General features: G+C 38.8%; 1 protein-coding gene across 13 annotated transcripts in view; it reads right to left on the bottom strand.

Moving 5' to 3' along the window:
• Positions 1 to 14,884, bottom strand: part of NEDD4L (NEDD4 like E3 ubiquitin protein ligase) — a 444,249-nt gene extending 429,365 nt beyond the window's left edge. For 8 of the 13 annotated variants that reach the window (XM_056824464.1, XM_056824466.1, XM_056824467.1 and 5 more), the window contains exon 1: positions 14,031 to 14,169. In XM_056824464.1, coding sequence (XP_056680442.1) covers positions 14,031 to 14,078 — 48 coding nt within the window. In that variant the 5' untranslated portion in view covers positions 14,079 to 14,169. Of the gene's footprint in view, positions 1 to 12,738; positions 13,959 to 14,030 lie in introns of those variants that run through there. The other 5 variants (XM_056824470.1, XM_056824465.1, XM_056824468.1 and 2 more) reach the window with 5 other exon arrangements.
• Positions 14,885 to 15,986: the final 1,102 nt, after the last annotated feature.

The raw sequence follows: 15,986 nt of genomic DNA, 5'->3' as shown, positions 1-15,986 counted from the left end.
CTCTGGGTTAATTCTTTATCCTGTTGCATTTTTACTCACTAGAAACAAACTAGTAAAAAAATTCAAATGAACAATACTACAGCTATAATTGTGGTCTCATGTCTAAACAAGCAGGAGGAAACAGCTTCCTCCAGGCTACTGGCATTCCTGAAGCCTCCAGAACATTCAAACTGCAGTCAGACAGCTTTCAGGCAGAACAAAGCACCTGCTGCCTTCATTTTGACCCTTTTTTTTGGAAAGGGTAATCACAACTATACATAGCTTGGCATTTAAACCTATTCCACCTGGTTCCTGGTGACATATAACCTGTCTGATGACAAAGTAAATACAATAAAATAAGGAAAACTGATATTGACCCCAAACCCCTACACTTAAGAAATACAGGCCACCTCCCTTAAAAATACCATTTAGTACAAATAAACTGGGGGAAAGTTGGGTTGAAGATAAGGAGAAAGCACAAATCATTTGGGAAACAGTTTGCAAATCCCCAAGAGATAAATGGCAAATGAAATTACTTCTTTGAAAAATTTGAACCCTTGTACGTTGCAGAAACACTAAATTTCAGAGTAGGAAGATCTAAAAGATCATCTCATCTGATTCATTCATCAAAAAGAATTTCAAGTTCAACAAAGACACATTCAATCTTTGCTTAAAGACCTCCAGGGATGAAGAACCTCCTCTCTTCCTAGAGAAATCTATTCTATGTTGAATCATTCTATAAACAGGGTAAACATTGTGTATAATTGAAAATGTTACCCTAAAAAAAAGAACTACATTTCCCAGGAGCCCACTGACTTCCTGTCATTATGTACTTCCTGTATCCAGGGGATAAATATGGAGTTGGTGGTCCTGCCCCTCTCTCTTTGGCATGATGACATTGAGATTGGTGGCAATGGTAAGCTAAGCACGGGGATTTTAAATGGGTTAATCAGGCATAGGCACATGGTCTTTATTTTGTATCATCTTTATTCCTTAATTTCTAATTATCATTAATAAATCCCTTAAAATATATAATTTTATTATTGAGGTTTAATTTTAATTTTTACAATTGCCAGAGTTTATATTAGAGTGTGTTTTAACCCAAGCTAAATTTTGTAAGTACTTATCTATCTCAATTTTCAAAGGAAGTGGGGTTTGGGGAGAAAAGCTAGAAAGGAGGATTTAAACTTTTAAAAGTGCCTAGTATACAATGGGTACTAAATAAAAGCTCTGAATGAATAGGTTAAAAAGTGAACAATACTTTCCCATTTAATTTTAGTTCAATCAGCTACTCATATAAAGTATTATTAAGATACAGGGGAATGACTGAACAAGTTGTGGTATATGATTGTAATGGAATATTATTGTGCCATAAGAAATGATGAACAGGATGATTATTTAAAAAAACAAACAAACCTGGGCTTATATGAAGTGATGAAAAGTGAAGTGAGCAGAACCAGGAGAATGTCATACCCAGTAACAGTAATAAAGGATGATGATCAATTGTGAAAGGCTTGACTATTTTCAACAAGGCGAGAATCCAGGACAACTCCAAGGGACTCATGACAAAAACGGATATCCACAGCCAAAGAAGGAGCAGAGTCCAAATGCAGATTGCAACATGCCATTCTTTATTATCCTTGCAGTTTCTCTAATGTAAGCAATATGTCTCTTATTTCACAACACAATAAACATGGAAATATGTATTAAATATGTATAACCTATATAACACTACCTGCCTTCTTGGGGACGGGAGAATGAAACAATAGATTTTTGAACATAGCTAATGTGAGAATTTGCTTCTCTTGGATAAGCACACTTATTATAATTTATTACCTATTTGGAACAAATCATATGTATATCATTGTTACATAGCATATTATGTTATATATAAAAATAAATATCTATGCTTAAAAGAAAAAATATCACCTCTAAAAGCCACACAAAATTTTATTTTCACAAACAACAGCAGCACAAGTCATCTGGGTTAGGCCAGATCTCTGTGAGTGAGGTCTGTTCATTTCAAATCATTTACTGACTACAAATTACTATGTGAACAGTTTAAGGTTTCCTCTTCCTATTCTATGACAATAAGGGAACAATGAAAACTGGAGAGTGGAGAAGCAGGGGAAGCAGAAATAGCCCTAGAAATAAGTCAGAAAAGCTGAGGTTAGCATCCTGGCTGGGCTTACCTCCTTCTATATTACTGAGCTCATTTTTTTTTCAGTTCTCTAGGTCTCCTTTTCCCTGTTTGAAACAGGAAAGAATTAAACTAAAATTTCTCTGCTATTTCTTTTACCTCTGAATCCTTTAATATTCCTAAAATTTACAACAATCTTCTCCCAAAGACACTGCCTGATCTTTGGGCAAAGATGATCTAACAAGATTATCAAATACAAAACTAAAAAATTATTTATCCGTTTTGTTTAATTAAGATTTCAAATAGGAAATACTTTATTTGGAGCTTATTGTGATATTGTATGTCCTGTCAGACATATAAAATAACTTTTTGTCTCAGGGAAGTAGGAGCTAATTATTTGACTCAATGCTTCTTATATCATTGAGTAATACATTTGTTTAATTACTCAGGAATATTAGGAATTTGTTTCATTAAAACTCTCACAAGGGGATGGTTTTAGAAAAACCTGGAGGAAATTGTAAAAACTGATACAAAGTGTTCAGAACCTTGAATAGTTTATACAATGAGAATACTGCAGAAAACTTTGAAAAACTTAGGAAATCAGATCAATACAATGGAACCAACCATTGATCCAGACTTTTTACAATGAAACATGCTACATGCCTCCAGATAGAGCGGTGATAGGTTCAGGAATATAGATTAAAATATATTTTACTGGACATAGCTAATATGGGGGTTGCTTTTACTTAATGATATATATTTGTACCATTTTGTTTTTGTTGTTTTCATAAATGAGTGGGGGAGATGGAGGACAGAGAGAACTAATTCAGAACTGAAAATAAATTAAAACTAAAAACCCTGATGATCTCTTTTAATTAAATTCATTTATTAAGCACCTTCATCTAGGGATCAAAAACCAAAGGAAATAAGAGTCCCTACCCTCCAAGAGTTTACATTCTACTAGAGTAAACAACAGTCAATCTAAACACATTTATCAAGCGCTTTCTATGCATCCAGCAAGACTTCTGACTTCATTAATATGGTGAATGCCTGGTGAGAAAATATCTTCTATCAGTGCAAATCAGCACTGGTTCTGCAACTTACTCTTAGAAAGTTGCTTGGGAGCCATCATGGTACAGTAAAAAGAGTGCAACATTTAACATCAGAAGATGTGGGTTCAAATACTGACTCTTCCACTTACTGCTTTATAACCTTGGTCAAGTCACTTTAAATCTTTGAACCCCAAAGTTTCATGGACTGTAAAATCAGGAGATTGCAGTAGATGATTTCAAAGGATCCTACAGCTCTAAATCAATAATCCTATCAATCCTGGGGGAGCAGGGAGGCTCCATAGATTAAGAGTCAGATCTAGAGACAGGAGATCCTAGGTTCAAACTTCCTAGCAATGTGACCTTGGGCAAGTCATTGCCTAGCTCTTACCACTCTTCTGACTTGGAACCAATACACAGTATTGATTCTAAGACACAAGGTAAGGGTTTTAATAATAATAATAATCCTATCATCCTAAACTTATGCAACTTGACTAGAATCACACAGTTGGTATGTGACATGAATAATTACTTGCATATGCTTATCACCTTTTCCCCATCCCACTCCCACCTAGACTGAAAGCTCCTTGAGGATGGACCAGAATGCATTTATATTTATGTCCTCTAATAATACCTAGCACGATGTTTTCCTTGCATATAGTAAAGCACATACCACTGTACATGGAATCTCCTGTCACCCAGAGAGGGAGTGCTGGCTCTTCCTTTTAACTCCTTGGGTGAGGCTTATTGAATGCTATTCCACTGCCCCTATTTACCCCAAAATTGAAATTCTAGCTCTGCCATGCACTTTTGTCTAATAACCTCAGCAGAAAGGGTACTAGTGGGGAATCAGCCCTTCTGAAAGGGGTGATAGGATGACCTTGGACTTCTTTTGAGAATATGGGAAAGAACAGCACAGAATTTGTTCTTCCACTGAGAGATATCGTATGACTCTGCACAGTACCTCAAGAAACCAAACAAAGGAAGATGGAGAGGGATGAGTATCTTCCCTACTCACAGCCCAAAGAATGAGCATGTCACTAAATGCCTTTAGGAGATTGCCAAAAAAAAAAAAAAAGGAAGGAAGGTAACTTGAGAGGGTCAAGCAACTATGATGGCCTACAGAAATTCTGAATCCTAAAAGATAACAAATCCTCTTCCTTTCCAAGAGAAGCATCTTAGCTCTCTAGGAATTTCAGCCTGATGATCATCATAATCTCCCCTCCCTTGCTGTTTTCTACAAGTTTCATACCATAGATCAATCACTTTTTTTAAGAAATCCATGGGCCTTGATTTTCAAATGCAAATTCTCTTGTAAAGAAAGTAGGTTAAAAAGAAGTTCATCTTTCAAGGCGAGCCTATTTGCCAAAGAATTCACCAAGTACCTTACAAAGTTACTGCAAAGTAATTGGCTGGCAGTGATATTAAGCTTGGGGATTCCTGATTCGGTCAAAGATAGTAGCCTTGGAGAAGGAATTCTTATTCTTTTTAAAGTCATGGACCCCTTTGGTAATCTGGTGAGGCCAAATGACTCCTCAGAATGTTTGTTGACTACATTTTTTTATTCAAAGATTTTATTTTCCCAATTACATGTAATAACAATTTCCAACATACATTTTCTAAAAATTATAAATTCAATATCTCCTTCTACCTCTTCACTCTCCCCTTTCAGAGTTAGTATGCAATCTGATCTGGATTATACATGTACTGTCATGCAAAACATATTTCCATACTGGTCATTGTTGTAAAAGAATACTCATATAAAACCGAAATCCCCAAATAAAAGCATGATTAAACTATTGTGAAAGATCATATTGTTGCTTACATTCTTTATGAAAGAAAAGGCTACATTTTGGAGGTAAGTTAAAGACGCAACTTTTTTTTTTTTTTTGCAATCTGAGTTCATGAGCCTATCATATCTATCCACAGAGAAAGAGAACCCAAAATTAAGAACCCTGTCATAGGGGATTTTGCTACCTATAACATATCCTAGACTTGTTTATTCAACAAAAAAAAAAACAGCCCTGACTAAAGCCAGATTTTTCTATTAGGCCCACTGTTTATAAAGTACCTGACCTTTTGGGATCTGTCTTTTGTTTTTGCTCTAATTAGTCTCCCTGCTTTGAATCAGGACAGGGTTTAAGCCTGAAGAATGACCATCACTCCCTTATTAGAGTTAACCCCAAGAGTTAACTCCTTAGACTTAACTACCTTGAAGTAAAGTCACCCCAACTTTGGCTAACAAAGGCAGAAGTAGATTGCAGTCATCCAAGATGCCAGTCCATTCACATGCTCAGTAAAAAATATATCCCATGGAAGCCTCCCACAACAAATGGCAATTGGTTCTCTGGAACTCACTCACTGCTCAATCCCCCTGCAGTGGTCAGCCTTGACACTCATTCCTTCTCTTGCCTTTATCTGCCTTGACATCCTGGGCTCTGGCCTCTTCCAACTCTTAGCTGAATGACAAATCACTGCAGAAAAATTCTGAACCCTGACCATCCCCTAAAATATCCTTAAATTGGTTAACCTTTCTGAGTCTCATTTCTGTCATCTATAAAATGAAGACAATAGCTATTGCACTGATCTCATAGGGAAGTTATAAGAATCAAATGAGACAATGAGTTTCATGTCAGTTATTATTCAGTACTATTAATATCTTTGGAATAATCCATGATAATTTCATAGGATCATAAGCTTGGAACCAGAAGGGACCTTGAAGTCTGCCACATCCAAACCATTCATTTTAGAAATGAGAAAATTGAGACAGAGTTAAGTGACTTTCCCAGGGTTGCAAGGAGAATGTTTAAGGCAGGTTTTGGATTCGGGGCTTTCTCAGGTCCAAGCCCAGGGCCAGAATCTGACCCAGATTCAAAATTTGAACTCAGACTCCATCTCTAAATCTAGTGTTCTTACTATAACATCATAATCTATTTACATGATATTTATTTCTGCAAGTTACAGCAAAATCATTTGTGTGCTTAAAAGAAAATTTCATAAAACTGAACATTTAAACTCCATGCACATTTCCCCACATATCCTCAGACCTAGTTCTCATGGTAATTGTTTACCAGTAAAACATCATCTTCTAAAAATAGCACAATTCAATATTGTCTGTGATCTTCTCTCAGCTCACCACATGGGGGTTCATCCATATACCATGGTTGGAATCCTATTTTTACTTCCTCTTGACATCACAGGGATGTCAGAGAAACACAAAGGCTTCCTCCAATCGTTCCCCAGAAGGAGACCACCTTCTTTGTTGAGCAGATATTTACTTGAAGACATCCTCTTTTCTAGGTCCTGATCATAGCCCCTAATTTGTGAGGCTTTCCAGTCTGCTTTCATCCACCATACACTTCCCCACTGCCCTCTATAGGATAACTTATTTTTAATCCTTTGGAGTTTTTGGTATTTCATGACTTCCAGTCATAAAGGTTAGGTAGAATATTGTTTTTTAAATGGACTTTTGTCTCTGAAAGAAGTTTGCAGTCATTAAAAGTATTAGCCAAACCAGAAACAACCCAGTGCTCTCTCTTCCTCCAGTTTGATTCTGAACCCAATTCTCTAACCATCTATAAATGTAGATATTTACAGAAAAGTGATATGGACTGTCTAGTTGCACATTATAATCTGTATAAAATGCATTCTTTATTAACTTAGAACCTGCCTTAAGAGTTCTACATCAAAGTGTCACCCATTCATACATCAAAATTATGAAAGATTCTCTGAATCAGGGAAACAGAGGTATAAAACACTACATATATTATCATACTTTTCTCATATACTGGTTAGTTTTTCAAAACTTTCCTTTCTTTCTACCTTTTAAAAATTCTTTAGTATAAGGAATGGCTCGGTTTGAGGGACTGGGGGAGAAACAGTGGGAAAAGTAAGCAACATGCAAATAAAGTCAATCAAAAACAAATCAGAAATAAAAAATATTTTACATGATTGCACATGTAAAATCTTTTAACAGATTGTTTGCCATCTCAGGAAAGGGGGACCGGAAGGAAAGTGGGAGAGATGGAGATAATTTGGAACTCAATTTTTTTAATGTTAAAAATTCTTTTTATATGTAATTGGAAAAATATATAACACTTTTTAAAAATTAAATTGATAATTGGGGGGCATCTAGATGGCTCAGTAGATTGAGAGTGAGGCCCAAAGATGGGAGGTCCTGGGTTCAAATCTGACCTCAGACACTTCCTAGCTGTGTGACCCTGGAAAAGTCACTTAGCCCCTACTGCCTATCCCTTACTGCCCTTCTGACTTGGAACCAATACACAGTATAGTATTGATTCCAAGATGGAAGGTAAGCGTTTAAAAAAAAATTGATACTTTTTAAAATTCCATAAATGATATAAATAACCTTGTCCAACCCTCTGATAATTTAAATCAGTCAAGTTATAGAAAAAGATGATAGATGCTTCAGCATTGTGGTGGAAGACATCCAGGGCAAAATTTGAAATTAAAAAGTGATTCTTGGTGGTCCTCCAGATGGTCCTGTTTACAGGTGACATCATGCTGGTTACACCAAAACACTATGAAAAAACTATAACCCCTCAAATGAATTTGGCCTGCATATTAATGCTGAATAAGTGAGATACCAAACCTGAAGCTTCTTCAAGTTTTTTTAACTATAACAAATAATAGCATATACTACTATGAGCCTATGTATTATACTTCTCTGATTTATTTATGAGACAGCACAGTGATCTATGCATGCAACAGGCACTAGATAAATTATCATTCAGTGAAATTTTTGGTCAAGTCCAATTCTGTAAGTTCTCAAATAAGACTACAGAATTCAACTTTGTCTTACCAATTATGAGTAGTTTACAAATAACAATACTAATAACATCCCTAATAATATGTAGCTCTTTAAAGTTTACTGAATATATTACATTCATCATCTCATTTGATTCTCACGCAACAAGAAAAAGGCTAGGAGTTAGGTTGTATAGATATTATTCCTGATTTACAGAAACTGGAAGGTTAAGTGAATTAACCATAGTCATAGAATTGTTATTAGCAGAACTTGATCATGCCTAATTCCAAGTCTAAAGTTTTTCATTAACTATTCTCTCTCTCTCATTAACACATGTAATTTAACTTAACCTTCACAATATGCATCAACAAAACTGAGATATCTAAATATATAGAGAGCAAAGACATAAAAAATCCCACTCAATTATCAACAGAATATCAATAGAATAGTTCCTTTTTGAGTAAAACTTTTATATCATTTCATAGTTTACTGCCCCCTTTCCCAGAATAGGCTGGGCTAATAAGGGAGAGATGAAATCCAATGAAATTTGCATCTCTGACAAGTTTTGAATGCCAGTGTCACCAAAAATTGATAGCTAAGAATTTCCACACCTATAAAAAAGGCATAAAAACATTTGCATATTAGTAAATTCAATAAATGCAACAGCACTGCATTTGGGAATTGCAGACAACATGACATAATAAAGAGCTGGCAAAGAAGACAAGAGGATATGGTCCAAAGTCCCATCTCTAACATATGGTAGCTGTGTGACACTAGGCAAATTACTTATTTTCTCAATGTCCCCTTATAACTATCTAAGGCTAAATTATAGAAAAAGTAGAAACCGGCATTGATGGGGAAGCTTTCTTCACCTGGGAACTGCCTATATCCCAATGAAATCACAGGTTCAATCATCACTTTTTGGAAAATTGCCCAAAGCTTTTTAATAATCTTTTGTACATACATACATATGTGTACATATATATTTATATGGTAGATGGGTGGCAAATCTAGAAAACTCTAATATGCAAGGAATAAAAATTGTAGGTAATCCAAAAAGGTAATGGGAAAAGACATGGTGGTCAAAATCAAGACTGTAGAATATTTCTAATAAATTAGTATATGCAATAACTGGAAATAAGGAATGTCATCCAAGAAATGTATGATTAGAAAATCAGATGAGCCTGTCATACAAGAACTCACTATAACTGATATAAAATATAAAAAGAACTAGCGAAAGGCCTCTACCACATATACAAAAACGACAGGTTAAAAAAATATGAATAACTTGCAGTCTGTATGAGTGGAACAGGTACCCATACTTTTACTTGTTGATAAAATGAAGTAGCACCAATCATCTATGGATTCTGTTCTTCTCTTTGCTTGTAACATATGGGTAATTTGGCATTAACATACAAAATTCTGACTCTCTGGTCTTCCCCCTCTAAGTAGGGATGGCTACTGGAGCTTTGTCCCAGAAAACTGACAGTAGAATCTTTCAGCAGCATAGACATACCTGAACTTAGAAAAGAATAATTTGTTAATATATATATTTATGAAAGAGGCTTGTGAGCTCTTCCTAAACCTGACCTCATCCTGCTCCTCCAACCCACATCCCCAACAGCTTTCTTAGCATCAATTTTGTAATATCCTAGCTTCTTTCTACCAACATGGACCAGAGACACAGGGTTTCTCTGAATTTTAAGAAGCATTTTGTGCTGCTTGCCAAAATGGCTAACTGTTCATTTCAAGGCATGGATGGTTTGTATGAGGAAAGGGGGGGAAACAAACAAGAGAAAGGAGCAGATCACCCCATTGTCAATCCATAATTGAGGCTCATATTTGAGCTCCCCATTCACTGCAGCCATGAAAAAAAAGACACTAAATCTAATATTCTAAGATCCTTATCCCAGTTAAACCACAAAAATTTTGCCTAGTAGACATTTTCCTCAAATACCTTTACTTAGGCTTTTTAAATCAGTCAGTCAATAAACAGTGAAAGGCACAGTTAATATTGTGTTATATTCATGAGAAAAACATGCCCCAAAGTGACAATGACTGCCAAAAAATGTCAAGGGCTTGAGCCAATTGAAAAATTGTTCTAAACTGATTATTTCAAACCAAACTGATCTAGTCTTTATTGAACCTCAAACAAAAGTCTAACCACACCCATTTCCACCCAGCCAAAATTTATGCTGATGGCATTTTCTAACTCAGTCACTCAAATTGAACAGGTTCTAATCATGATCAATCTGAACTAGAACAGACATGAATTTATCTAGCATAATTATAAACTGATCCTGTCCCACTTCCTCTCCCCATTACCCTCCTCCTTCAAATTACCTTTTCTGACTACATTAAGTATAATAAAACCATCAAAGCAATGAATGGTACTGTCCTCCAATCCAACCCCTTCCAGCACTTATTTTTAAAAGTTCAAGCAAAGCGTCTAATCATCTGATATTTATGGACTACCTGCTGTGTTCATTACAGTAATAGACTTCAAGAATCAATCTATCAATGTACAATTTATTAAGCAGTTACATGTGCCAGGCACTGGGCTAAGAGCTAAAGACACAAGTACAAAAGGAAGAAAAACAGGAAGGAAAGAAAGAAGGAAGGGTTAAATAAAACTAATCTATAAACACTCAATTAATACATAGCTCTGTTTTGCTAAAAAGTTTATTTAAAAGATAATTAGTTTGATTTACAAAACTGATTTACCCCCAACTTCTTAAGAATAAATTTTCATTCATTTATTCAAAACTATTTTATAAAAAATAAAGTAGTCCTTTATTTAAAATGCCTTCAGAAAGTATTAATTCCTGATTTTTTTACAGCAGTCTCCATCTTTTTTATCACTGGTTAAAAGGTATAAAGAATACAATATCCAAACCTTTTTATTGTTTGTAGGAAAGGAAAAATAAAACAAACATTTGGCTTGGTAGGATAAAATACAGCCTTAAAACTCTCCAAGAATCCCACAAATACTGACAATGATGACACAATATTTATTGAGGGATTCAATCATCTTAAAAAAAACCTGTGAAGACCCCAGGATTATCAATATCAAATAAAATATTAAACTATTAAAGTAGGAAGTGTTGACCACTGCTAAGGAGGATGGTCTTCACACATCTGAGCAGTACAATGAGAAGAGGATTCCCATGGATTTTATGACATTTGAAGATGACACTGTGCACATACTGACATTTTAAAAAATGGACTAACAATATACATTGGAAAAGCCAGTTAGATATATGCCCATTACTCGGATTATCAGATGTAGTACATACACTTGGATCATATGTGAATGGACACAGAACAGGGCCCAGAAATGAAGTTCATTAGACACTATTCTTTCAAAAACCATCTCTGTTTTTCCTCCAGACTGACTCCAAAGAATCTGGAAAACTAAACTAGCTATAATACCACTATAATTTGCTGTTAATATTTTGCAGAAGCATTCCTTGACTTTACCATGGCCAAAGTGTGACAGTATAAAATCTCTTCTCCAAACAAAATGCCAAAGAAATATAGTCATCAAATAGCATTCCTTAGAAAAGGGAAGCCTGATGAGATTTATCCTGTTGATACAAGAGCATGTGTAGCACTAGAAAGAAATGGTCACAATGGAAAATAAATTCAACAATTTCTTCATAGCCTCTGGTTACTCATTTAAATGTTCAAACTAATAGATATACACACAATATATGTGTGTGTATGTATACACATATATGAGTATATACACCATATATAATACATTCAAGCCTTTCCTTGTCACAAGTTAAAAATATTAACCAACCTAGACAAAAAGGTATGACAAGCTCTCAAGAGCACACTGGATTCTTAAACTGGTTCTGAATATCAAGAAAGCTCCATTAGCACGAAAAAACCACAGTTATGTGAAATCGGCTCAATCGCTGCCCCTCTGAAAGAAAAGCATGACCTAAAATAAACCACACCACATATTACTAGAGCATTTCTAAAAGTACATTTTCACACAGTTTTTCTAACAATCATGTTATGTTAATAACCTTAATGAGACAGAACTGCAGCTGACTCTCACCCACAATACCAGGACCAAGCCCCAGCCTCTTTGTTCGGAAATGTCTCTATCTTACCACACTCCTGGAAGCTCTGCCTTCTTTCTATTGAAAATAATAAATAAGGAGAAGGAAGAATGAAAGGAAGACGACTGGGAAGGAGTGACAAGCCTAAAGATTCTGAAATCCATAGCTTCATGAAATAACACTATTATGCAGCTAGTTGTACAAAAAGATACATTATTTTAAACAGTATTCCATCACAAATACGGATTTCTTCATTATAATTACTTAAAGGAAACCACAGGTGTTTCCTAACCCATCTTTAAAAATAAAGTGCAATCCACCCAAACTAAGAATTACTAGATAAATATACCCTACACATTTTTTGCATACATGTTTATATGCCCATACACACTTTCCCCAGTCTACTCACACACATACACATGTAGGATGCCAACAGTAGGTGGGTAACAGATGCCTACATTGCTCTGAGAGAAGCCATAATGTGGGCATGTCCCGGATTATAGCCTCTCTTCGAACCCCACCCCCTCACCCAGAGAATGAAAAGAGAGAGGGAAGAAAGAGAAACCAAGAAAGCCTGAATTTCCAGGCATCAACTTTTCATGAAATGCACAACCGACTAGGATAGGAAATACCTCCCTGCTGAGTAATGCTTCATGGATTGTAAATTCACCTCTCCAGAGAAACAAACCTGAACACGAAAACACAGCCAGATGGGGAAACCACTCCTACCTGCTCCATACAGCTTCTCTGTCACTCCGGCTTCCAGGGTGATATTCCTCCCACTCCTCTTTTTGGCATGGAAGCACACCAATAAGAACCGAGAATACAGCTTGCTAAGAGGGCTGAGCTGTGATTTACCAGGCTTGTTGGGAAACGGGGGTGGGGGTGGGGGGAGGTTTCCTAGGGATAAAAACAAAACCCTTTTCATTTAAACAAACATTGTTTGGGTTGTGGATTTATATGTATGTTTGGTTAACTTTTAAAAATCCAATTATCTCTCTCCTCTGTCAATCCATCCACCCCTGAGATCTTAGTCTCTGAATCCTTAGGAAAGAAAATGGCTGGGCGGCAACCACCATCTAAGTTTCCTAAAAGCACCTGCTACCCTCCTCATTCCCACCCACTCGTACGCACTTATACATAAACAATACCAGCCCTCCAACCAAACTGTGTATCATAAATCTGTGTTCATATGCATACGGAGCCAAACTTCTTCACCCATCTTCAAAGATGAAACACACACACACACGTCGAGCGGGTCTAAAACAGGTGACATTAATTGGGAAGTTATCAGAAGAAGTCAATTAGCTTCCAAGCCCAATCACGACACACCAAGAATCTGCCGTTGGCCCCAAAGACAGACGTGACACAGGAGAATGAAACCCCAGGCCGGAGGGAAAGGTATAAAGTTTGGAGAGTTCCCTTTTTCTTCGGTGCCCAAAGGACTCCTCTTTAAGAGGTACAGTAGGGGAAAGGCACCAGGCACACACTACTTCCCCTTTCCCGTACACAAAGGAGTATTTGGGCCCCGGAGCCCCAGCCAGGGCACAGGGAGTTCCGCGGTTTTATTTACAAACAACGCGCGCTCTGGGCGGTGAGAAAGGCAATAGCTAAGGCTGAGAGCAGCAGGCGGGGAGAAGGGAGAAGCGCCCTGGAGAACTGGGTCCAGTCCCAGGAAATCTGAGCTGCCAGGTGGCCCAGGTGCCGTTACACGGCACTCTTGGGACCCTTCCATACCCGCTGCCACTGTGCCCCTCACTCAGAGTCCTAGAAACACATGCAGTACCAGCGCTCCTCTAACCCCTTTAAATATGAGGGAATAAAGAAGAGTGCAAGCAAGCAAGAACCTGCCAGGACCCCCACCCTCTAACCTGACCCTCTTAAGATTCAACCCTCCCGCGCACACGAAACTCCCTTGATCCCCCGGGAAGTGGAAGGGAATGGGGGTGGGGCGAGGGTGACAGATGGGCTTAGGGTAAGCATACCAATTCACGGGAGGTATGGGGGAGTAAATCACTTACTTCATCTTCCGAAAGTCCATAGACTGGCTCCCCCAGCCCGGTCGCCATGGAGCCCGGGGGCAAGAGCACCCCCAACTCTTGGGGTAGGGGGATTCGAGGCGGTTGCTGCCCTCTCCTCTCTCCGGACTTCTAAAAAGAGTCACCAGCGGCTGAGAGAGCTACTCTTTGGACTTCGCTCTTCTTCCTGGTCGCCTCTGGGATGCACTCTAGCCCCCTTGGGGAAGTTGTAGCCCCAGGAGACGCCAACGCCGTTAGTGCCAAAGCAAAGAAGGTAAGGGAGGTCCCCTACCGTCCAATCCGACCTCTTCCCACACTCCAGCCCCGGTTGCTTCCTCCCCGGGGCGGCTGCAAAAGCCGGAAGGCTGCGGGGAAAATGCAAGCTGGCAATGAAACTAGAAGGGAAAGGAAGACTAGAGGGGAGGGATGTGAAAAGCTCTCAAGCAAGTCCCTAGGAGCCTTCTTCCTGCTGTTGCTCTCGCCTGCTCTCCGAAGAGAGCACGGGCTCCAGTGCTGCTGCTGTCCCTCCTGGCTGCTAGAACTGCCCGAGCTGCCCAACTCTGGAGTGAGCGCCTACCCGGCACGCACACGCGGGGCCGCTTTCCTCCCCGCGGCTTTCCCCTCTGCTGCCGCTGCTGCTGCGGAGATTGCTGCTGCCGCTGCTGCTGCACGGAACCGTTTGGCTTTCCCTCCTCCTCCTCTTCTTCCTCCCTTCCTTCCTCCTCTTCTCCGCCCCCCTCTTCTAGCTGGTTCTCAGTTCACATTAACCCGGCTCACATTCTCCCCACCACAACCCCCTTCCTCCCCTTTCCTTTCAGATCTCTCCTCCTCCTCCTCCTCTTCCTCCTCCTACTTCCACCCGAGGCCAGTGAGGGGACCCTCCCTCCCCCTTCTTTTCTCCTCCCAGTCTCACCGGGGCGGGAAGAAGAGCCCACCAAGCCAATCACAGGCTTCATCCTTTGGGGGAGGATAGGCGGTCAGGCTAGGTTGATTTGATTCGCCCCCCACCCCCATTCCCCTGGTTTGAGTGCAATTATGTTACCCTAGGGGATGGGGTGTTGGAATGAGTCTGAAGGGGTGTGGACGTGTGGGGCTTCCTTTTGGGAACTAACCTATACTCCCAGACTTCACTGGTTGGGAAGGTGGGGGGTGGGGAGTGGGGGGTAAGTGAAGGGGTGAGTGGTAAAGGACGGGGAGAGACCTTTGGGGTTTCAGGATGAGGGGACTTTCTTCCAAGAGAACAATAAGATATCCATCTCCTTGGCCCGTTGTTTTTTGGGGGTTTTGTTTGTTTTATTGAGGGTCTTGGGTTTGGGTTAATTTTGTTAAAAATTGGTTTTCTTTTCCCCTTTAAATGATTCTTGGCAGCCACGATAAATACGGACTTGGCTACATTGTCAGCTTCGCTGGAACGGATTTCTTTCCCCAGCCCCCAGTCAGGGAGAGGCTGCCCCGGTGTGGCCAAGAATCGCCAGTGCCGGTGTCAGCCCTGACGAAGTGTAAGGCTGGGGGCCAAATGCTACACACTCACTCACTTACTTAAAAACCGACTGTTCGATGCTCCCTGTCCCAAAGAAATCATCTTTCGAGCCTCGACGTTAAACTCTGGGTTTTCTGTTTGAGTGAGCAAATGGTTAAGGCATTCTTTAATAACGTAGGATTCTCCCATATCTCACCTACTAAAAAGAAAGAACTTGGACGACTACCTAGCATACAAACCATTTAATTCTCCAGAATTTATAAATAGGCAAAGTATAAAACTTTGATGAGTAACTAAAAACAAATATGGCGCATGAATCTTTCAGGTGCCTTTTTCTTCTAGAAAAGGCATTCTTTTAGGAACTAAATACAAATGTAGATGAAATTAATAGGAAGACCCTACCTTTGGAAGTGAACAGAAGTAATTGTGCCTTCTGAGGTATTAACATACTAAACTTTAGATTCCTGATACTGGTTATA

Source organism: Monodelphis domestica, chromosome 3 (assembly GCF_027887165.1).
Source record: "Monodelphis domestica isolate mMonDom1 chromosome 3, mMonDom1.pri, whole genome shotgun sequence".
NCBI classification, from domain to species: Eukaryota; Metazoa; Chordata; class Mammalia; order Didelphimorphia; family Didelphidae; genus Monodelphis; species Monodelphis domestica.
This window is presented reverse-complemented; position numbering and strand designations above follow the sequence as displayed.